This window comes from Peromyscus maniculatus, chromosome 23, assembly GCF_049852395.1.
Source record: "Peromyscus maniculatus bairdii isolate BWxNUB_F1_BW_parent chromosome 23, HU_Pman_BW_mat_3.1, whole genome shotgun sequence".
Lineage (NCBI taxonomy): Eukaryota > Metazoa > Chordata > Mammalia > Rodentia > Cricetidae > Peromyscus > Peromyscus maniculatus.
The window spans coordinates 62,015,805-62,038,773 of record NC_134874.1 but is presented as its reverse complement, the minus strand read 5'-3'; the positions used below and the strand labels follow the sequence as shown (position 1 = coordinate 62,038,773).

At 42.0% G+C, this 22,969-nt stretch overlaps 2 protein-coding genes across 7 annotated transcripts in view; one reads left to right on the top strand and one right to left on the bottom strand.

Annotated features, from left to right (window-relative positions):
- Nucleotides 1-8,905, top strand: part of LOC121826313 (uncharacterized) — a 70,883-nt gene extending 61,978 nt beyond the window's left edge. Inside the window, exon 5 of one of the 2 annotated variants that reach the window (XR_013047732.1) lies at nt 7,994-8,905. The gene's annotated coding sequence lies outside the window, so the exon portion shown is untranslated. Of the gene's footprint in view, nt 1-728; nt 4,530-7,993 lie in introns of those variants that run through there. The other variant, XR_013047733.1, reaches the window with a different exon arrangement.
- LOC143270545 (disks large homolog 5-like) overlaps nt 1-13,046 on the bottom strand; it is a 54,695-nt gene extending 41,649 nt beyond the window's left edge. The window contains exons 1-3 of one of the 5 annotated variants that reach the window (XM_076560894.1): nt 11,556-13,046; nt 8,368-11,450; nt 4,383-4,498 (exon numbers count right to left, since the gene is read on the bottom strand). In XM_076560894.1, coding sequence (XP_076417009.1) covers nt 4,383-4,498; nt 8,368-8,496 — 245 coding nt within the window. In that variant the 5' untranslated portion in view covers nt 8,497-11,450; nt 11,556-13,046. The remainder of the gene's footprint in view (nt 1-4,382; nt 4,499-8,367; nt 11,451-11,555) is intronic. The other 4 variants (XM_076560893.1, XM_076560896.1, XM_076560897.1 and 1 more) reach the window with 4 other exon arrangements.
- Between the last annotated feature and the right edge of the window lie 9,923 nt (nt 13,047-22,969).

The following is a 22,969-nucleotide window of genomic DNA, read 5'->3' as shown; positions in this document are numbered from 1 at the left end:
TTATTAGTAACATGGTAGACAACATCAGTGCTCTAGAAGCATGCAAGTGCCATGCACAGAATGAAGCTCGATCAAGCATGCCCACCCCACTGTAATAATGCTACTACCCCATTGTAAAGGATGAAGGCACCATCAGTGTTGTGCCACAATACACACATGCTTGTTTCCATATAATACACACAAATGTGTGCCCACATTCATACTTTTAAGAACATGTATGTGTCTACACCTTTGAATGCACAAACACACAGACACACACACACACAGACACACACACACACACACACACACACACACACACACACAGAGAATTATACTTTGAAATTCAATTAGATGTACAATAAATTGGCAAAACAAGAAATTAAATATAAACAAACAACGTTTGTGGCATTGGTATGCATGTGTATGATATGCATGTTGTATGCAGAACTATGAGTATAGTTATGTGCATATTTTTATAAGTATCTATATGATATACCTAATATGTACAACCATATCTAACTGCATATACATGTGTATATAAATAAAAAGATAAACTGAAATCGCAACTCCCAGACACCAGCCAATAGGCAGCAGAATTTTCTGAGTGCCCGATTGCTGTGTTGGCTCTTTCCTGCCTCAATCCTGAGTGCCTGTTATGTTTATTAATAGTATCATTCATTTGAAACAAAATTCTGCACAAATTTTTCACAATGCCTTTTAATATTAAAATATTCTCTAACTTTCAGAACCACAAGAAAACACTCTAAGGCAGAAAGCCACAAGTTGATCATGAAAAGTACCAGGGAAGGGCCAATGAGATGGCTAGTTGGGTGGAAGGAAAGAGCTGACTCCTCCTAATTTGTTCATTGACCTCCATATGAACAGAATGACAGAATGGCATGGTGTGTATTCTATGTTCATTCTCTCTCTATCGTATATATGTATTTATTTCCTCATCACAAAATAAGTAGATAGATGTTATTATTTTAAATCCCAATCAGAAGATGTCTATATACTTATCATATGATACAATTAAGTTTTAAAATAAAGAAAAAAATCTCATGCAGCTCACAACTGTTTGTAACTCCAGGACCAGAAAAGTTGACACTCTCACACAGGCATACATAAAGGCAAAACACCAATGAACATAAAATAGTGAATAAACAATTAAATATTTGTAGGAGCTAGTGGGGTCAGGAGTCCTACAAGCATCCCACAGAACTAACTAACCTAGGCTCATAGTGACTCAGAGACTGAACCACCAACCAGGGAGCATGCATGGGACTGACCTATGTCCTCTCCATGTATTTTACAGTTGTATAACTTGATCTTCTTGTGAGACTCCTAACGGTGGGAGCAGGGCTTGTCTCTAATGCCTGCTTTTGGGACCCATTCCTCCTACTGAATTGCTGTGTCCAGCCTCAATGTAAGAAGTCATGCATAGTGTCACCACAACTTGATATAACATGGAAGGCAGAAATGCACAGGAGGCCTGTCCATTTCTGAAGAGAAAAAAGGAGGAATGGATGGGGAGCAGGAAGAGTGGGGGGGGAGGGACTGAGAGGAGAGGATGGAGGGAAAATTTTGGTTAGGGTGTAAAAACAAAATAAAGAAATAAATAAAACCAAATTTATTCCAAAAGAGGAATAATATTGATGGTTAGCATATTTAAATTTGAGATACTAAAAGAATGTCCCTCCAGGGACATTGCCACTTATTCTAACTTTATAATGTGTTTGCAGTTGTATAGGGATTGCTGGGGATGCCTTTCTGTATGCTGTGAATGTGTTGCTCTGAGTGATTGATAAATAAACACTGATTGGACAGTAGCCAGACAGGAAGTATAGTATAGGCAGGATAAGCAGAGAGGAGAATGCTGGGAGTGGAAAGCTGAGTCAGGAGATGCCGCTGCCACCATGAGAAGTAAGATGTAAAGTACCAGTGAGCCACAAGCCACATGGCAACTTATAGATTAATAGAAATGGAATAATTTAAGATATAAGAACTAGATAGCAAGGAGTCTGCCATGGCCATACAGTTTATAAGTATCTGTACGTTTACTTGGGTCTGAGCAGCTGCAGGAGCTGGTGGACACAGGAAAACAACTACAAGGGATAATTAAATCATGTTAGACACAATTTTGAGCTGGTCTAATACATAATGTCTTTGTGTTGTACTTGCAATAATTATATCATATTTAGGCAATATTAAGACATGGTTATTGTTTTACATTTGTAAATTAATCATGACATAAAATAGATATAATTGTGTGTCAAGTTGACAAGGGTTCAGATGTGATAGCTATTTTTGTTTGTCAAATTTATTACATCTGGAATTAACTAAAGCCCCCAAATGGAGGGGCATGTCTGTGAGGTACTTTTGCTTAATTTGAAGAGAGAAGATCTATATGTAGTCCTGATCATTGCATTACAGAGACATTCTTTTAATCTGGATATTGATGAGGAAAGAAACAACTATAACTCAGATGTTTTGAGCACCCAAATCCCGCCTGTAATCTCAGCCAGGCCTTGTGCTGGAAGGCCATATAAAGAAATGGAAGACGGGGGCTTTTGCTCTTTAGCTGCTTGCTCTTACCTTGCTAACAAGTCCATTCCTTCACTGGCATTGAAGCCAACTGCTTTGGGATTCCAGACTATACTGCTGATGGGCTGAGACATCAAGCATAGTGGACTGAGCAACTACTGGATTCGAGGACTTTGCCATTATAGCCAACCAATGTTCAATTAGCTGGACCACAGCCTCTAAGTCATTCTAAAATACAGCCTTTTTTATATATAGAAATTCATTCTGTTACCCCATAAAACCCTGGCCAATGAACCAGACAGGTATAGAACTTTTAGAGTAGTTTAGGCCTAACAACAGCCTTATCTCCGTTCTAAATTCTACATGGTCACATTCCCTTTACCTGCTTTTTAGATGATTCTTTATTGCTGGCCTACTGGGTTCCTATAACTTCTGGTCAAGAAAGTAAAATAATACAACTCTGAAATTTTCTCAAATGAAACATACAGTAATCTAATTAAACAAGTAATTATATGAGATGGAGAGATTCTAACTTAAGTGACGGATGAAAAACGAGATGTCTTAGCTTCTGTGGGCCAAGATCTGGCATAACCCCACCACATGAAGACAGAGGACACGAGGTTCTTTTTACCCTTGATATGACAGCTCCAGTCTGGAGACTCATAGGATAACATCCTTTACACATGAATTCTCTGACTCACTCTCAGTCTCAGGAGTCTGATCTATTCCAGAGGAGCTTCACAAGAGTCAATCAGTCATCTGGAAGAACTTTCTCAAAATAATCTGAGATCTGCTGTGGTAAAAGAGCAGCATCAACCACCTCTCTCCTGTTTTTAGTCTTGCACAGAATCACTCTGCACCAGAGACATGTGGCCCCTGATGCAGGCTCCATCCACTCCACATAGTCATGAGGTTCCTCCCAACATTGCTTATCTGGACCTTTAAGAGGGATTCCTCACCCCACCTGCACCCAAGGACAGTCTTCTCAATTCTGCATTTCATCAGACAGTCTTAATACGTGTTGTCAACCTAGAAGAGATCTAGCAAATCTGGGCCAGTCTGACAGTCAGAGAGCACCTGGGCAGGATTTTTTTCTCAGCTTTTAAAAAGTGCTAGAAGTTGAACTGAAATATACACACTTTGCTGGATTAGAAAAAACAGCATATTTCTCTAACAGTCCAAAAACATCATTTTGGAGAAATATCAGTATGTCAAGGTCTGAGGCACAGGTCAGGAAAGATATCCCTGGCCTTGATTAGATCAAGGTGAATGTGAACCTCCTGGAGAATTCTATGCCTGCCCTCTAGTGGAGCCTACACAGTAATGCAGAGAAGGCTCTGGTTATTCCTACAGCTCAGAACCCTGCATGGGATTACCTTGTCAGCTCCTACTTTATGACCAAGAGTAAATCTTCTCATGAGAAACTGATAACCACTGCAGAGAGCCTGCAGTCAGCAGGAGTGTGCTCTATGCAAAACTGTAAAGGCTGGACACTTATCTCTAAACGTGATGTTCCTGATGGAAAAGATGCAGGGGACACACTTTCCTTCATGATCAATGATCCTCCTTTCCACGTTTCTGGCTGTCATGGGAATATTTGTGGGGAGATCTAATCTAAGAGATGAGATACTCAGCGCATACTAGAGGTCTCAGAAAGGAAGAGGAGGACACAGTCCCCATGAGACCAAGGAGAGAGCATATTGCTTCCTGTTGACTGAGCCAGCAAGACACTCTGAGGCGTTCTTTCCCTGCCCGTGGCTGGCAGCTTTGCCAATTGACAAAACTCAAAGAGTATGGAGATTCAGGTGCAGCGGACCCACTTGTATCCACCTGCTTCTGGAAGCCTGGTCTCCTACCTCATCTGGGACACAGTGAAGTGATGCTGCAGCTTTACTGCCAAGTCCCTTTGCCGGGTGAACAGCTCCTTCTGCTTCATCAGGGACTGAAGATTTTCCTCAAGTCTTCCATGTTCCTGTTCATTAGAAGATTGTGTTTTTAGGGGAGGTTTCCACACCATGTACATAAACATGCATTCTCTCTCTCTCTCTCTCTCCTCTCTCCTCTCTCCTCCCTCTCTCCTCTCTCCTCTCTCCTCTCTCCTCTCTCCTCTCTCCTCTCTCCTCTCTCCTCTCTCCTCTCTCCTCTCTCCTCTCTCCTCTCCTCTCTCCTCTCTCTCTCTCTCTCTCTCTCTCTCTCTCTCTCTCTCTCTCTCTCTCTCTCTCGCACAAACATGTATATGGATGCATACATACAAGCACACTACATTCTATCCACACTTAGTTTCTGAGAAAACACTAATGTAAGAAGAGATCACCTGGGATACTATGGAGAAGAAAGTTACCTTTGATTAATCTATACCCTCTCTACCCATATTCCTGCACAGAGGCAGGAAACACAGGATGCTTTGAGCACAGGGATGTGGAGAACATTGTGTATTTTTACTCAGTTTTGATAATTTTTCATTTTATTTTTTGTTTATATGTGCAGGTGTTCAGCCTGCCTGTGTATCTGTATAACATGTACATGCCTGGTGACCTGGGAAAAGAACTCAGTGGGCAGATAAGTGAATGTACTGCTTGCCTTGAAAACCTGGACACAGACAGGTGAACACCAGGGTTCCTTCATCTGTAATCTAAGCTCTCCTAGCAAGTTCCCCAGTCTGTGCATTGAAGGCTTAGTTCCCCAGCACAGGACCACTGGATGGCAGTGGACCAGCCCCTTGCTCTCACTCAGTGCTTTCCAGTGCCTCCAAGGAGGGCAATTTCCTCTTAAAAAAGCTCTCTGTACCACAGGTTGCCTCCATTTAGGCCCAAAGGAATGAACTCAGAAAACTAGAAAATCTCTGCAATCTGGCATCTATATTAACCTTCCTTCCAAGTAAGTTGATTGTGTCAGGGATTTCTTTGAGTAACAGAAGGTTGACTAACTCACAGCCAAATGACTGCATATATCATTCCATACTTAACAGTATCTCATGGACCACATTGTATGTTTGCACTCATCAGTGATGGGTATCTGAATAGTTGCTAGTTGGACTGTTCTGATGAGTCCTGCTGTATCCCTGTTGTCCCCTATTCTCTGTGGACACCACTTTCCATTCTGGAATCAATGCTCCACCCAAAGTCTGCAGTTACACTTTCTGAATAGTTGTACATAGCTTCACACAGGGCTGCACCATTTTACACTACTAGCAATGTCTGAGAGTTCTCATTTCTCCAAACTCTCCATCAGGCTGATTTTAACTCAGGATGAAGAAGTTTGGAATAAAAGTAGTTTCTGAGTGCTGCAGACACAACATGGAGTGGGTACTTGAGAGTATGATGAGCCTAAGTGGTGCGCCAAGACAACCTCATTTCACACCTCAGCATAGCTGTCAGACTTTTGCTGGGCTGGGATGCAGCCACAATCCCCTCTGCAGTTCAAAATTTCTCTGAAAATAAAGTCCAGGCCAAGCTCCAAGGACCAGGTTAGCTGAACCAAGGTTAGGCCAAGTTGAAAGGAAAATGGCAGCAGGCGATGTGGAGAAGAACAAAACAGGATGCAGGGAAGTCATCAGTGGTCAGCCTCCTTTCACCCAGAGCAGAGAAGGATACAATCCGACGGCAGGTTTTCCTGCCTCTAAGTAGCCTCTTTCTCACCATCATGGACCCCATTACTTTGTTTTTCTGCAGAGGATTTCTTTGCAGATAAATAATTCTGCCTCTACAAATAACATTAAAACTTTTAGCTTGCATCAGTTATGTGGCCTTTGGTTGTAGTTAGCTGTGTGGACATGCAGAAGGATGGGCAACTCCATCTGTACTTTGACGGAGGCAAAGTGGTACTAACCAGATTAGGCATAGTACTTTCTCATTGAAATCCATCTCCATCATTCTTAAAGATGTTCCATTGTTCCGTGAGAGAGTGAACATACACATAGAGGCTCAAACACATATTCTCATTCCCCAAAGATACACATAAAACACACACACACACACACACACACACACACACACACACACACACACACACACACACACATCTTTCTTGAATCTAGAAAGGCAAAGGAGAAGACTAGAATGTTGCAGCACCTTTTCTACTCCAGGGGGAGGTAGTGGGTCCTCTCTGCAGTCTACAAGCCTCTTAGACCCAGCCAAGCTCTTCTGCCCTGGCCTGAACTTATTTCCCTTCCCAGGGAAATTCTTATCACCAGACTCACTGATCATACAGAGAAGTAACAACCTCTGCACAACTGAGTTGGACCACACAAAACCAAGTGCTGGGGGAAGAGAGTGGGACAGGAAGCCTCCTGATAGATTTAAGTTGAACCATCATAGTCTCCTCACTAAACTTACCCAGCCTCCTCCACAGAAGACATTGACAGCACCAGAGAATGGAAGTCACCCATTGTCATTATCCAACAACTTTTGCCCAGATTGCAGTGCACATTATATGAAAACAGCCCCAGGCCAGTCAGTGGAAGGATACTTAGATCATCCACATCACTTTCTAAAATGCAGCACTCTATATAACTATGAGTTGGACTCTGTCCTAAGAGTGAGTATCAAAATGTCAGGTTTCATATTGTGAAGCCAGTAGACAAAACAGACCTTTCCTGGGAAGTTATCTCTATGTCATGAAAGAAAAAAAGTCTACTTTTTTATTTATAAAGTAGCTCCATTTTTGATTTTTGTTATTTATTATAAGACGCATTAAATCCAAAGTAATAAAATTGTTTAAAAATTAAGAGAAACCAACAAGTCAGTTCTCTTTCTGACCAAATGAACCATTTAGCAACAAAATGAGACAGAAAAAGACAGGACGCTCTACTGTGAGGAGACAGGAGATCCAAAGATCTGTGGCTATCCAGCTTTGTCAGAACAGAAACTTTCAGGTTCAGTGAGAGACTCAGGCTTAAGACCATAAGGGAGAAAGCAACAGAGGACACTCGATGTCATCATCAGACCTTCCAAAACATCCACAGATGTATGTGCCCTCTGGCAGGCATACTCACACACAGACACAAATCCCTCAAAATATCATTGATCAGGATGCAGTGAGGAGGACATCACACTGGATGAGGATGACATTGCTAGTTGGTTTTAAAATCTTCTCAATAGCTGTTATAAGTGAGTACCACAGTTCTGCAAAATTTTGGACTAAAATTGCCTAGAGAAGTACGCTGTGTCTCTGCAGGCTATGTTGATGCAATTGGCTCAAATCTGTCACCCTAATTACCGCCTGTCATAAGCCCTTGCCACAACCCTGATCATCCAGTGAGCTTCAGAGTGTAAGATCCAGGATGGGAGAATGGGCCAATGCCACTCACAGCAAACACTACTGACAAGCTGTTAATTTAGTTTCTGTCACTGTGAACCAAGTGCTTGGCCAGGTAAAGAGGACACCATGGCAATCTGGGAACAAGAGGGTAAAATGCCATATGATACCCAAAAAGATGTTGATGTGACACAGTCTTTGACTTTTTCAGGGGGCGTTCCTCCTTCCATGCTGTGTCTGCTCTGATCTCACATGACCCCTGCCAAGCAAATGAGACCCAGACCCTTGACCTGACTCACTCGATATCTGTGGCTCCCATCACAGCCCGGCTCCTCCCATACTGACATACAGGTGAGTGATATGTGACTTACTCGTCTCCCTGAATGGACTGCAGCTTCCAGCAGAGCAGTTGGGTTTGCTTGCTATCAGAGGCTAACTCCCAGAAAGACTTGTGAATGATCACAGAAGTGAACTATTGGATGGGTTGGGTCAGGTGGATAAGTGAGTAGATGGTTACATGAGTGTGCGTATATGTGTGTGTATGGTCAGACTGATGGCCAGGTTGGCCTTGCTGCTTCAACCTACCTGCAGGTGCCTTGTGCAGAGGTCATAGATCTTCTCATGGGCCTCCTCACAGAGCCTCTTTGCCTCCGCATGCGACTCTTGCAGTAAAATCTGCTCCCCCTGCAGCTTTTTCTTGTCCTCTAGCAACATTTTCACTTTTTCTTTCAGCTGAGTCTGTTCACTCAGGTGCTGACTGTAGAGGGTGCTGAAATATCACAAGAAATGATGATCTCTGCCTCCATCTGCCAACCCTGCCTGGTATACCATGATATCTGCAAGGTCCCATGTCCCCATCCCCGACAGCCCTGGGCTGGAGCCCTCATTATCCATGCCAGAATCACTCAGGTGCAGGCCAAAGCCAGAGAATAGCCAAATTCCAGAAAGATTTATACTACTTCTGAAGACCCTGATAGCAAAACGGATCCATATACTTCTGAAGACTTGATCTGCTACCTCACAAACACACATCCTGGTACTTAACTGTTCACAGTATTGGGAAAGCAAGAGCAGGTAGAGGGAAACCATGCTCTGAGGAAGACAGAAGACCTATCTGAAATATATTCCATCCATGTGTCCCATAGAAACCAGCTCTCTAAGCTCCTGTCAGAGCCACAGAAGCCATGGTGCAAACTATGTTTTCTGTCTAGAAGTTCCAGAAACTGACAGGAAAATGTTGGGAGGGGCTCTCAGACTTTTAACACTTAGGAGAACTCAGTCTAGGAGGCACAAGTCCAAGAGCTATAAGGCAGGCTGCTTTCTAAGAGGTAAACAGACTAGAACCACAGCCCTCACTTTGGTTCAAAGGTGGAGAAGGGAAGAAGATGCTGTGGGATGTCTTTCTGTATGCCGTGAATAGGTTTTGCTCCCATTGGTTAATAAATAACCTGCTTTGGCCTATGGCAAGGCAGGAAGTAGCCAGGCAGGAAAACCCAGGAGAGACAGAGAAGAAAGGCAGAGGTGGAGGAGATGACAGCTGCCACCCAAGGAGCAACATGACAGCAGCCTGGCAATGTAGCAGCCATATGGGAAAACACAGATGAATATAATTGGGTTAATTTAAGATGCTAGAGCTAGCTAGCCTGAAACTTAAGCCATTGGCCATACAGTTTGTAAGTAATGTGAGCCTCTGTGTGTTTATTGGGGCCATTTGGCTGCAGGAGGCAGGAGGGACGGATTCCTCCTGACAGTGTGGTCGGGCAGGACTGGAGATACTTCAGACAACAAGAAGCAGTCCTTACCAAGTTCTGGAGTACACCCAAGTCAGGCACTCACCGGTAGATTTTGGTATTCTCACTCAGCTCTGTGCACTTGTACAAGGCCTCACTAATTGCCTTGGGTAATTTCTTCACATCTGACATATCCTTCTTAGGCTCTGTGTTCTGCATCTCATGCTCTGCATTCAGCCTTTTGTAGGGCATAGCCCCAGGAACAAAGAACCCTGTGATCATAGGCCTCAGGAACCCCATGAATTAAGGTTGTATTTTGCACTACCCTAGCCTACTGGATGTCACACCGTGAATCCTATGTACTGGGAACTCCTGATGTGCATTAGACTTGCTACCCTGGCCCAGGGCCAGGAAAGGCTGGGTGTCAGCAGGGAGGTAGACAGGGCTCCATGAGCTTCCTTAGTAGGCCCGGAGAGGTAGACTAGCTCTCTAAGAAGGTCCACCGGCATGGGCTTACCTGAAATCTGCAATGACATTTCCACTGTCATGAGAACATAAATGCCTTGTCCTTACAAGGATACCCAGACTCATCATCAGTATTGCCATGCATGAGGCACTCCATGAGGATGGCTTTATAAACTCCCAAGGGAATTCCAATGAGGCACCAGGGTGAGCACAAAGACTGAGAACCGTGATGCTCAAAGTGGAGTTCCCTGGTCTCAGCACTTATATCACCTGAAATGTGTGAAACAGGCAAATCCTCAGGCCTACTATCAATCTCTAACTCACAAGATCTGAAGTGACCCCCTGCCCCCATACACACACAGTGTAAGGGAGCCTCTCAGAGACAGTAGAGAACACACTGAGACCAAATCCTGAGCACAAAGAGATGTATTTCCCCAGCAGGGTAAGCATGGCATTGGGAGCCTGCCTCTGGATCAGGCAAAGGCAGACAACACACATCAGGCTTTTTTCAGCAGTGGGATTTTAAATAGAAAGGTTTAGTCTGTGCTAGGGTGAGTTACTGAGATCTGATTGGTCAGGTTGGCAAGTGTAGCTGAGAAATGAATTTTTATGGTGTGAGTTTGATGTTTAGTTTTAAGAATGAGTCGGTGTCCACAAAAGGGAATGAACTCTGGAGACTAAATTAAGGAATATAATCTAATGGTTTTTTAAGGGAGAGGGAGGTGAAAAGGCCAAAACATGCCCCTGCCATGTTTGCAATGTTTGGGCCCCTTAGAGGGCAATTCACATGCACACAAACCCACACAGATTTAGGATGTCAGAGAAATGCAGGTGGGTGGCATTGTCTCCCAGTACAAAGAACAAGACCAGAGAGGAGCAGGGATGGACTCCAGGCCTTCCAGTCACACACAGATGGAACAAGTAGGACCAACAGGCCCTTCAAGCTGCTCCCAGAGCAACAAGCAAAAGTAAATACCTTGTCAGATACAGAGACTCAGGTTAAACTCAGACCTCCTAGCATCTCCTACATGCCAACACCTGTCAAGGCCTCTTGAAATGCATGTTGTGATCTTACACCCTACTGCCCGTCCAGTGGATTGTGATTCAGGCCACAGGCTCTGGTTTTCATTAGGAGGAATCAGAACAGCCTGTGTCCCATCTCACTCCTACAGGCTTCAGTTCTGCCTCTCAGATACATTCAAGAAAATTTTTTTGTGCAGATCACCCTGCAGGTCCAGCTTCCAGTGACCCAAGGACTGCTGGAATTGACACAGTAGGGTCAAGACAGTCACTAGAGAACAGGGCATGATGAATACCTGTTGTTCAACTCATTGTTGTAATGGGCCAGGAATTCACGCAGTTCATTCCTGTCATTGGTCATCATCTGTAGCTGAAGTTTCAGTTTCTGCACCTGGTTCAGCTGCTCCTGCTCAGTGAAAAAGAAGGGTGTGGATGATGCCTTCCTAGCAGTCCCTGTAGGTACATAAACACAAGGAACCCAGATAAGCAGCATAGGCCCATTGCTTCATGATCACAGCTACTGAACCCCATTACTAGAAGGTCCAGTTCTAGCCTCACCTCCTCCTTAGGAAACGAGGCCTCTCTCTGCCAATCAGTGTGATCAGTCTTGCCAACATGTCAATTTGATGAACAATATAAGCACTTAGTGAATGCTTCAAGGGCAGTTGGCATTGCCACAACAATGGTGATTTCACAGAAGATGCCACGGGCTCTCCAAGATACAATAGAATTTCCAGAGAATGGACTGTTAGGGCCACTGCCAATGGTCATCACCTATCTGATAACAAGCTCTTCCCCAATTCACCAATAGCCAAGATGACTTTTCCAGGATTCTTTCCTGAGACACAGGGGGTGGCCTTCAGCACCTCCTCCTTCCAATCCCGAGATCTCTTTGATTCATTAGAATCTAGTTCATTCTAATTCAATAGTTTATCATGTGTGGAGAGCAAGACTCATTTTCCACACACTGCCCAGGAATAGCTCTTCTCATCCTGATGATCCCCAACTAAGAAGATGAGAAATTAAGGATGCTAAGAAATTAGCTCAGGACAATGGGGAGGGAAAATAATTTCCATGATTTGAACAAGCATATCAGAGAAGATCCACGGGGCTGTTACAATGTATGGGGGTGGTGGAGGATTATGTGGGTCCTGTCAGAACAATGATAAGTCACTCAGGTAATGATAAAACTTTTGCCAAAAGCTTCAGCAGAATACATTCCAGCCATCATGATGTTAGCGAAAGTGTGATCAACTACTGATAGGTATGACTGAAAATACCTAACGACTGGGCATTCATAGGTGAGCCGTCAGACACCAAGAACAAATACTGACAGGAAGAGTGATGTCCCAGTCCTGCACTCAAGGTAGAGAAAAGAGGACTGGCTAGTGAGAGGGCAGGAACTCAGAAACCTTAGGGGTCACTGACATGCGGCAATACTTGGTGGTTCCTGCCCTGCCAGTGGTTGTTATTTAAAATGTGAGACTCTCTAGCTCTGACCAGGGGACTTTACTCTCCGTCTATTAGTGACACACACCAAAAGAAATCCAGTGTGTGTGAAGTGCAGGGCTGGAACTGAAACCTCTTTAGTCCCTCTGTCCTTCCTTCCTACTCAGAGCAAAAGCAGAGGGCCCTCAACAGAGCAGCTTCAGCCTTGACCATCCCTGGCTCTCTACAAACTCACCATGGAATATCCTCACCTCTGGGTCTGCTCTTAATGAACTCAGAGGACCAGGATAGGCCCATCATTGCTTCTCAGAAACTCTCCCCTCCTGAGCCCCACTCCTGGAAGGATCAGCTGAAGCCTTCCTCCTTCAGGAAGCTCCCAATCCCTTCCCCAGGACTCACTGTGCTTTCCCCAGAACCATTTGTTTCTTGATGTGTGACATGGAGGCTGAAGGTCATCTTCCTTCTGCCTTCCTCTGATCTCCCTGTGCTCGCCATCCTCTCTCCCAAGAATCCTGTTCAGTCTAGTCAGCATGTCTGTAGGTGAAACACGAGACACTGGCCCAATGCCCCAATGACAGTTGGTGTTGCCACAATACTGGTGACATCACATGGAATGCCAGGGCTCTCCAGGAGACAGTAGAATGTCCATGCACTGATGTCACATGGTATATCTGCTACACTTTGCTTTGCATTTAAGAGTAAGCACATACCATATTTGTCTTTCTGGGTCTGTGTTACCTTCCTCAGTATCTTCTTCCATCCATTTGCCTACAAAATTCATGGTGTCAATATTTTTTTACCACTGGGTAATATTCCATTGTGTAAATGTAGCACATTTATATTATTATATCCTTCACTTGAGGGCCATCTAGGTTGTTTCCTGGTTCTGGCTATTACGAATAATGCTGCTACAAACATGGTGGAGCAAGTGACCTATGGCATGATTGAGCATCCTTTGGGTATATGCCCAAAATGGTATAGCTGTGTCTTAATATAGGTAGATTCCTAATTTTCTGAGGTACTGCCCTACTGATTTCCTGAGTTGCTGTACAAGTTTGCACTCCACCAACAGTGGAAGGAGTATTCCCCTTGCTCCACATCCTCTCCAACATAAGCTGTCATTAATGGATTTGATCTTATTCATTCTGATAGGTATAAGATGGTATCAGTGTCGTTTTGATTTTCATTTGCCTGATCGCTAAAGATTTTGAGCAATTCCTTAAATTTCTTGCTCCTCTCTCTCCTCACATGGTCTAGCTCAGTCTTGTCCTGATAACTGTGGACTCTTCTGTGGGAGCACGTTTTCGGGTTCCTCGTGCCTTTACCCTACAGGTCCGCATGGAGGATGATTAGGACCACGGGCCTGAGTGCAGGTGTCTGAGATGTTTGCACTTGGTTGTGCTGGGGGAGGAGGTCATTTGCTCCACCCCTTGGTGTCTCTATAAAAACCCTGGGGCAGAGACAGTAGGGGCCCCTTGGAAAATGTTACGGGCTTCTCCAGGCTATCCTTTGTTTATTATCTTTTTATCTCAGTAAGATTCTCTGCAATAAATCCTTCTATCTAATATTTCCTGCTGCTCACACTCAAGAAAACTCTGGGGAGCTGTGGGGTTGGTGGGTAAATGCCCCACAGAATGGTGCCATGAACAGGGACTAAAGAAAAAAAGGGGGATTAAAGACAAATGAACAGGGACTAAAGACAAAGTAACAGGTCCAAAGATAAAGTAAAATAATAGTTTTATTACAGAGTTTTTGGTGAAAGTACTGAGTCAGCCCTGCCAGTGGAAAGGCATGCCAGTGTTATAGAAAATATACATATATATTATTGAGGGGCAGGGGTTTTATCCTTGAGAGTAAAGGAAAGCAGACTGGAAGGATGTCCGATGCTGCAGCGCAAAATTCTCTTCTGTCAAAATTTTCTATTTTCTATCCCTTTCTCAATTTCTATCTGTGAAAAATAAGTATAAGGTATAGGTTAGTAATATAGTGTAGGAAAAACTTAGAAATGTAAGATCATCTAGAAAAAAATAAGTCAGTCAACTAACTAGACAGAAAACTCAATTTTCTAACTTTGGGGGCTTTGAATACACACTGGGGGAAAAATCTTTCTTTGGGCTTTATGGGTAGTAAAAAAGCTCTTCTCTGAGCTTATGGGGCAAGAAAAAGTTTCCTATGGAAGCTTTTGTCCTGGGGACAGCTGAAATACTAAAGTTCAAGCAACAGGAGAAAGTGTTTTCTCCCTGAGGCAAAAATGGGGGTTGTAAAAAGCCAAAAAGTTTAAAGTTGGGAATTTTTGGGAAAAGTTGGTCTTTCTCTTTTGGGGAAAAAAATCTTTCTCTTAAACTATAAAGCTTTTCTTGGAAAATTTGGAGGGGAAATCTCTCTAAAAACCCTTAATCTTTCTCAAAAGCTCTTAACCTTAAAACCTAAAGCCTTTAACTTTCTCAAAAGGGAAAAAATTAGAATCACCTGAAGATATTAGTATGGGGACCACCTATGATTAGCTCTAAGGGAAAACAACAAACTTCTTAAGACAGCAAAACCTCTCTAAGTTCTTTCAAGCTTTAACAATCCGCCCTGCAATGTGGGAGGCAGGGACATGTCCCTAAAAACCTCTTCTAAGCTCTATCTCTTCAACCTAGTAAGACAGTGGGTCAGAGTGCCCTGAGGGAAACACTTGGGAGAGTGTGGGTGAAGAGCTACAGAGAGCCCAAAAGGGCAGGAAACTTTACCTGAGAAAGGCAAAAAGGCCAAGCTTTTCAGTTACAGTGAGCTGAGGCATCAAGGGTTTTGTTTCTGAGTGAGCATTTCAGAATGAAAAGGTGCTCCTAATCATCCTAAATCAAAGATCCCCTGAAGCAATGCAAACTGTTAGCATTGTATCCTCTCTTCTGACCCAAAACCCAGAGGCGACTGTCCAGTGTCTCTGAGTTGGGGAGCATTTCAGGGATAGTAGGGTTCCTGCATTTGCAAATTTCCTGGAGCACAGAGCTGAGGCAGGAAGGTGCAGGACCCAGGGGAAGATTGCTAATGAACAAACAAAGCTAAAGCCAGTGGGAACGGCACAGCTGTCCACTTTCCTACAAGTCTTGGGTTGATAGGTCCACAGCTGCAAAAAGAAATCTGAGAAAAAGCTTTCTTATCAAAGAAAGGACCTTTCTGGCAAAACAGTTAAGCTGAACTGTGTCTGAAGCAGTTGTGCTGCTGAGTCAGAACGCTGTCTGGGGAAAGAGCCTAGCCAGGGCAGAACAGAACTATCCAGGAGTAAAGGTTTCTTTTCTATCTGACAAAGCATCTCTTTGAGAAAAGCTTTGTTTCAACTGACTCCCATGAGATGAGGGAGTGTAACCCTAAGGGGTGATTGCCTCTGGCATAAGCTCTGTCCTTGAGCACCCAGACAAGCAAATGCAACCCACTGGGGGAATGGGCCAGGTGAAGGTCTGATGAGGCAAAGCACTTGTCCTAATTGGTGTTTAGAGATGGCAAAAACCTCCCTTGTTAGATTTTCAGTGTGTATGCAAACCACAAAGACCCCGAAAACAAACAGACAAAAAAGCCCCTACCTTCAGTACCAGGGAAAGCCGCCACAGTAGTGTTGGAAACTGTTTCTGGGGTAGAGAGGATAAACTGAGACCAAACTGGGAGATGTCTGGGAAAAAGACTCTGAAGAAACAGAAGGGAGAGTCCTCTGCAGAAAATGCATGACATGTGAAAAGCTGCTAGAATTTGAGGCAGATGGGGGTGGGGGGTGACGACAAAAAAAGCCCCTACTTCCAAAGGCAGCTAGCAGAGAGACAGAGGCACAGAAAGAAAGCTGAAGCTCTGCATCTGGGGGGAGGTGGGGGGGGAAGGAACAAGCAAAATGAGAATAAAATCAGTGGGAGAAAATTTCTCTGAAAGAGCTATGGAAAAACTGTTGTACATGATCTCGTTTTTCACTGACTGGCTAAAGCAAACACAAGCCCTGAGAAAAGTTGCTATCAAAATGCCAGCCTCAGTGCTGGCTAATGAGGCAGGTGCGATTCTGATCCAGGGCCAGTGTCAAATGAAGGAGAGACACCTGTTAAAGCCAGCTGAGGAGAGACCAGAAACCTCCCAGTGTCCCATAATTGAAAATGTAAGATGCTTGTTCAAATCTCCCGTTGCAAAAGCAAAAAACTTTGTTCAAACCTCCCAGGCAAGAATTTGTAAGCAAGTCTGGTAAAAGAGAACCAGTTGACTCTCAGATCCCAAAAGAACCATGGGAAATGACTGATATAAGGGAAATGATTTAATGGACTGATATAAGGAAAATGCATTCTGGGAAAGGTAGTTTTTCCGCTAAAGATGGCGACATTGCCCTGAAACACTTTTGTCAGCTCGAAAATACGTTCATGGTAAACTTAAAATACAGCTTTTAAAAGAATAAGGAAAGTCGTCTAAGAGTTTAAATGTCAGTTCCAATGAAAAATTGAAAGGATACAGAACTAGGTGCTTCGTGTTTTGGGGCTCGGTTGGTAAAATGCCTTATTTACCCTAATAGCTGTGCAAAGTTTTTAAAGTAGTTGGATGACAAAAAGCTACCTTTAAGAGCAAACAAGCTACTTTAAAATCCTTAAGAAAGAAAGAGAAAGCAGTTTATACACTGAACATTGTTTTAGGTATGAAGAAACTTATGGTAAAATAAAGTTCTTTGCCTTTTGAACCAACAGCCTTCAATGAGTAATTTCTTTGCAAATCTAATAAGGAGACAAGGAAACAACCATTCAAAAAATGACTGCTTTAGAGACGGGAAACTTCAGAAAAGCTGTCTTAAAAATGGTTGCTTCACCTGAAAGTTCCTTATAAGAAATCAATGCTAAATATCACAGAGGATAATATCAGGAGTTAAAGCTAATGAAGTGAAAATACTAAGTCCTGAAAATGCTTTTTCTCAAAGTAAGCTAATGAAGGATATGTTTTATGAAAGAACATCTATGTTCTTGACTCCTTTGAATAGTAACAGTTTTGGTGAAAATATTGGAACTGACAACAATCAAGTCAAAATGTTTGAACAAATTCAAGATGCTATTCACAAAACAAAGCTGTCATGCTTTGTGGGCCATATTAGAGCTCACTCCAATCTTCCTGGTCCTTTAGCTGAGGGGTAATGCAATGGCCGAGCATTATCCCAAGTGGAAATGGCTCAACAGTCACATGCTCTTCATCAAAATAGCGAAAGCTTAAGAGAAAGCAATTCAATCTTACCAAAGAAGCCGCTCGTTAAATAGTTAAACGATGTGGGGGTATGTCCAAAATATTTTCCTGTCCCTCACTTAGGGGTAAACCCTCAAGGTCTTCTTTCCAATCATCTATGGCAAATGGATGTTACTCATATTGTAGAATTTGGCAAATTAAGATATGTACATGTGACCATTGACACTTATTCAGGATTTTTAATGGCTAGTGCACAACCTGGGGAAGCTACAAAACATGTAATTATGCACTGCTTGAAGTGTTTTTTGTATATGGGTATACCAAAAAATTATTAAAACCAATAATGGTTCTGGATATAGTAGTAAGGCATTTCAACAGTTTTGTACCCAATGGGAAATCGTACATAAAACAGGTATTCTTTATAATCCTCAGGGAAAAGGTATTGTAGAAAAGGCTCATAGCAATCCTAAAATACAACTTCAAAAAATAAAAGGAAGAAATTTACCCTCAATCTCCACGTAATGCATTAAATCATGCTCTTTTTGTTCTGAACTTTTTGAATATGGATGTCTATGAACAGTCTGCCGCATATAGATTTTGGCACAGGGGCAACCAAGCGACTTTTGCTCAAGTGAAATGGAAAGATCCCTGCTCGGGATTATGGAAGGGTCCCGATCCTGTTTTAATATGGGGTCAAGGACATGTTTGTTTGCTTGTTTGTTTTTTCACAAGAGGAGAATGAAGCTAGGTGGTTTCCAGAGCCTCTGTTAAGGAGCATGGAACTAAGGAAGGTCAACTCCAATGACCTTCCTTTAAAGGAACCAGAATGAAAGTGGCCGGATTACTGTTTCTGATGTTTTGTCACTGGTTAATGCAAACAGTGAGGAAATAGAGTTCAGAGCTGGGCTGCTTTTGACTTTACTAGCTCTTTTAGAGAAATACTTTATATCACCTAATAGCTGTGCAATTTTTGGCAAAGAGCTTTACAGCAACTAAATATGGTAATTTCACTCAGCATGAAGTGAAGTTTTTCAGTAGAGCAAACCAAAAGTACTGCTGTAATAGAAACATTTATCTGAATTGAAGCACTTAGGGGAGCTATTATGAATTTGGGTGAAGGGACAGCCTCTAGTTAAAAACCATCTACAACGGTGCATCTCTGCCAGTTCCGGAAAGGCTGAGAGAACTCAACTTTGGGGTGTCGCTCTCCCCACCCCAGAATGTTACAATCCCCTAGCAACAAGTATCACAACTCTATAAGGACAACACTCATTAAATCCCAGTGCTGTATAGCAAAGTTGACTATAAACTCTAAACTTTAGAAATGATGTACGTACTTCCTGTCTAGTTAAGAGAATCTTTCTGATAGAGATAGTGATGATAAGAGTAAAAAGTAGAAAAAGATGAAAATAAGATATGTGAGTTTGTAGAGATTATTCTGTCTTGTTAGATCTGTGTTAAGAAATCTTTGGGTGCTTGCTAATTTAGATATATGCTAATGGTAGCCCTATATAAGTTTGTAAAATAGGTCCATAGAGTTCCTTTAAGAATATAAGCTTGCAAGAAATATCTAAGGGTAGTCTTAAGACATGTAGTAATAAGCTTGTAAGATGTAAAGGTACCAGTTGTAAATGTAAGTTTAAATAAGAAATAAGATAAGGAGTATATAAGAAGTAATAAGAAATGTATTTGCTAAAGTAGTTTAATAGTTTCCTTAAGGAATATAAATAAGTAGATGCTAATACGTTATATGTGAGTTTGTAAAATGTAAATGTTGAATGTGAGTCTAAATGCTTTGCAAGGCAAAAAATGTTATATGTGAGTTTGTAAAGTGTAAATGTAAAGTGTGAATCTATTCTTAATGTATATTGTGAAAGAACCTGAGACACAGAAGGTTAGTGTCCTAGTAGACTGCAAAGTAGGCAGTCTGGATGTTTTCAGAAGCTCCAGAAGCCACTAAAAAGCTAAGAACGGCAGAGGCCAAATCCAGCACAATAAGGCATCTGCAGCTGAGATCCATGAAAAATCAACGCAACACAGAAAAACCTGAGCTAACATCAAAAAACGGTGCTGTTTAAACTATTACGGTAACTAAAAAGATCTCCAGCTTGAGAATGAAAGTTGCAGATGCTTGTTTTAACATTGTTTAAAATTGTTAACTGCAAAAAGTTTTGGTTGTAAAACGTTTCTTCATATTTGTAAGTGAAAGTCTGATACCAGAATTTACTTTTTTTTCAACTTTTTGAACTTAAAATGAGATAAAACTACAGAACGATTTTTGTTATGGATTTCTTCATACTTGGAAGGCTTGTACCAGAATTACTTGAATTTGGGGACTTAATGAAATGAACAATAGAATCATTGCAATGGGAGAATTTTGAGTTTACTTATAGTAATGACCTAGAAATTGTTTTCTGGAGTTGGGTTAAAAATGGAACTATTTAAATGAAGAAATTTATTGTTTCTACCTTGACTCAAGATGCAATTTTGTGTATGCATATATGCTGGTGATTCATGTATTGTTCTGTGTTAAAAATGCAATTGTTTTGTGGAACTGTTTATGTAAAAATGGAATTACGTACAGAACTGGTTTTGTGTTACAAATGGAACTGTTTAAATGGAAAAGTTTGCTTTTTCTAACTAGGCTTGAGATTTTGCTTAAAAATTTATAAAGAAAAGTGAGAGTTAATACTCCTTAGTTTAATTTAAAAAATTGTTTGCATGGATTAATGTCATGTTTTGATTAGTAAGAAATTCAAATGGGGTATACTAAGAGACTACTTTTAAAGTGTAAAGATTTTTATTAAGAAACTGCTTTTGGATGTTTTGCTAAAAGTTTTCAAAGTGTTAATGGTTAGATTGAAGATATTGCTTTTCAATATGGGTTTGTAGGAACTGTATAAGTTTGGGTTCCTCTAACTAGGTTTGAGATGTTGTTTAAAAATTATAAAGAAAAGGAGGAGTTATGAGATTGAATTATGTTTGAAGAAACCTATTGATATTAATGCACCCTGGTTTTGTGGCATTAAGGAAGTTTGATGTGAGTACATTGAAGTTTTTCCTATGTTCTGTTATCAAGAAAATTCAAATGATTGAGTTAAAGTTGTAAGATGGAGAAAACTGTTAACTATATATAGCACTGTACTATGTATAGCAATATTTATGTTAACCTGTTAATGGTAATGATAAAGCTAAGGGATTCTTTAAGTTTGTAGTCGCCTTAAGAGTTTTTGGTTTAGAAAGGGCTTGAGGCAGATAAGACTGCTGTAGTCACCTTGGACCTAATTCAAAAGAGAAATGGCATCTTTATCATCCTCTACTCCCATACTGGGAGGTGTAACAGCTATGGAGATTGCTGTAAGCCATTAATAGTTATTTTTTATATATTAAGAAATGGAGACCTGTGGGAGCCCGTTTTCGGGCTCCTCGTGGCTTTACCCAGCAGTTCTGCATAGAGGATGATTAGGACCACGGACCTGAGTGCAGGTGTCTGAGATGGTCTGCACTTGGCTGTGCTGGGGGAGGAGGTCATTTTCTCCATCCCTTGGCGTCTCTATAAAAACCCCATGACAGAGACAGTTGGGGCCATTGGAAAAGGTTCCAGGCCCTCTCGACTCTATCCTTTATTTTCTATCTGTTTATCTCAGTAATATTCTCCGCAAATAAATCCTTCTATCTAAAATTTTCTGCTGCTCACACTCAAGAAAACTCTGGGGAGCTGTGGGGTTGGTGGGTAAACGCCCCACAATCTTCCCCACACCTCTTTCTCTTATGTATTCTCACAGACCTATAATAAACCTCCAAACTTAGGAGTAGTCATGTGTCCTTCCTTCCTTCCTTCTTTCCTTCCTTCCTTCCTTCCTTCCTTCCTTCCTTCCTTCCTTCCTTCCTTCCTTCTTCCTTCCCTCCCTCTTTCTTTCACAGAGCATTGTAGTGGGTAGTCATTCCAGCTTGGTTCTGGAAGTTCCAACCCCCATTGAGACTCTGGCAACTGTCACGCCTACGAGGCGGGGCGAGGGGAGGCGCCAGGGGACCCGAGAGCTGGATGGGTCAGCGCTCTCTCTGGGCGCTCTCTCGGTGTCGGGACGCTGACCGGTGCAGATTGACTGCGCAGAGCTCTGGAGAACACTGCTGGACTGCATTACACCTTCCGCAGACCCTGCGACCTACCCATTACTTAATTTGTGAGTTACGCCATTAAATAAATATCCTTTTAACTACGTGGAGTGGCCAAAATAATTTCTCCAATAGAGCATCTGGGTTTCATTCTCAAGATTCTCATGTCAACTCAGAACCACTTACATTTTTAGATACTGATGGTCTAATGTGCCCTGCTCATCTCCACAGAGATGCATGCAAGCAAACACTCATCCATATAAAATAATCATAACATATCTATACAATTAAGAAAAAAAGAGGATGGGAAACCAGAACTAGCAAAGTGGCCAAAACTGAATATCCACTAGCATCTAAGCCTTAGTATCCCATTGCTTCATCATTCACACTAAAAATGTAATATCCAACACCTAGAAAATTGGGTAGTCAGGGGTGTCTAACAATAGCAATTGCTACTGGTCAACATTTGGAGTACATTACTTGATACACACACACACACACACACACACACACACACACACACACAATGCCTAGGAATTCCTATTTAAAACTTTTGAGTAAGATGTAAAATTTCCTTTGAGAGATTTTTACATTTGTACACATTGTCGATGGTCTTCAGTCTACTAATATACAAGTTCAGTTAGTCAGAGTGCTTTAACAATTCCTCTCCCATGTCACCAGATTTCCACTGGTGCCATTGTTCTCATAGAAACTCCAGGGATCTGTAAGATCTGAGATTTAGCCTGATTTGTCTTTTCTCATTCACTGTCAGTCTTCATTAGGGTACAGATACTCTGACAACCACTGGGTACTGCAAAATGATTGCAAATACAGGGCCTTCAGTGAGTCATCTGCCAATGTGAAATACTCTCTTGTCTTCATAGTCATCAAGGCCTTCCTTTCTATACTGATACTCCAATGAATTCAAACACTCTGTTAATCCACTCTGAATCAATTTTAATTCCTTATGAAAGGAGAGACTTACTTTAACCTTAGCTCTAAGCATGAGTTTGGAGAGAATAGAAGACAACATCTTATTTCACACACTGCACACACATTTTCAGCCCACAACTTGAAGAAAATACTTTTCATGCTGTTTTTCAAAAGTAGACCTTGTACCTACTAGAGTTTTGCAAAACACACACACACACACACACACACACACACACACACACACACACACACACACACACACATTTTAAAAGAATATATCAAATAAGGTTTGTTGGGCC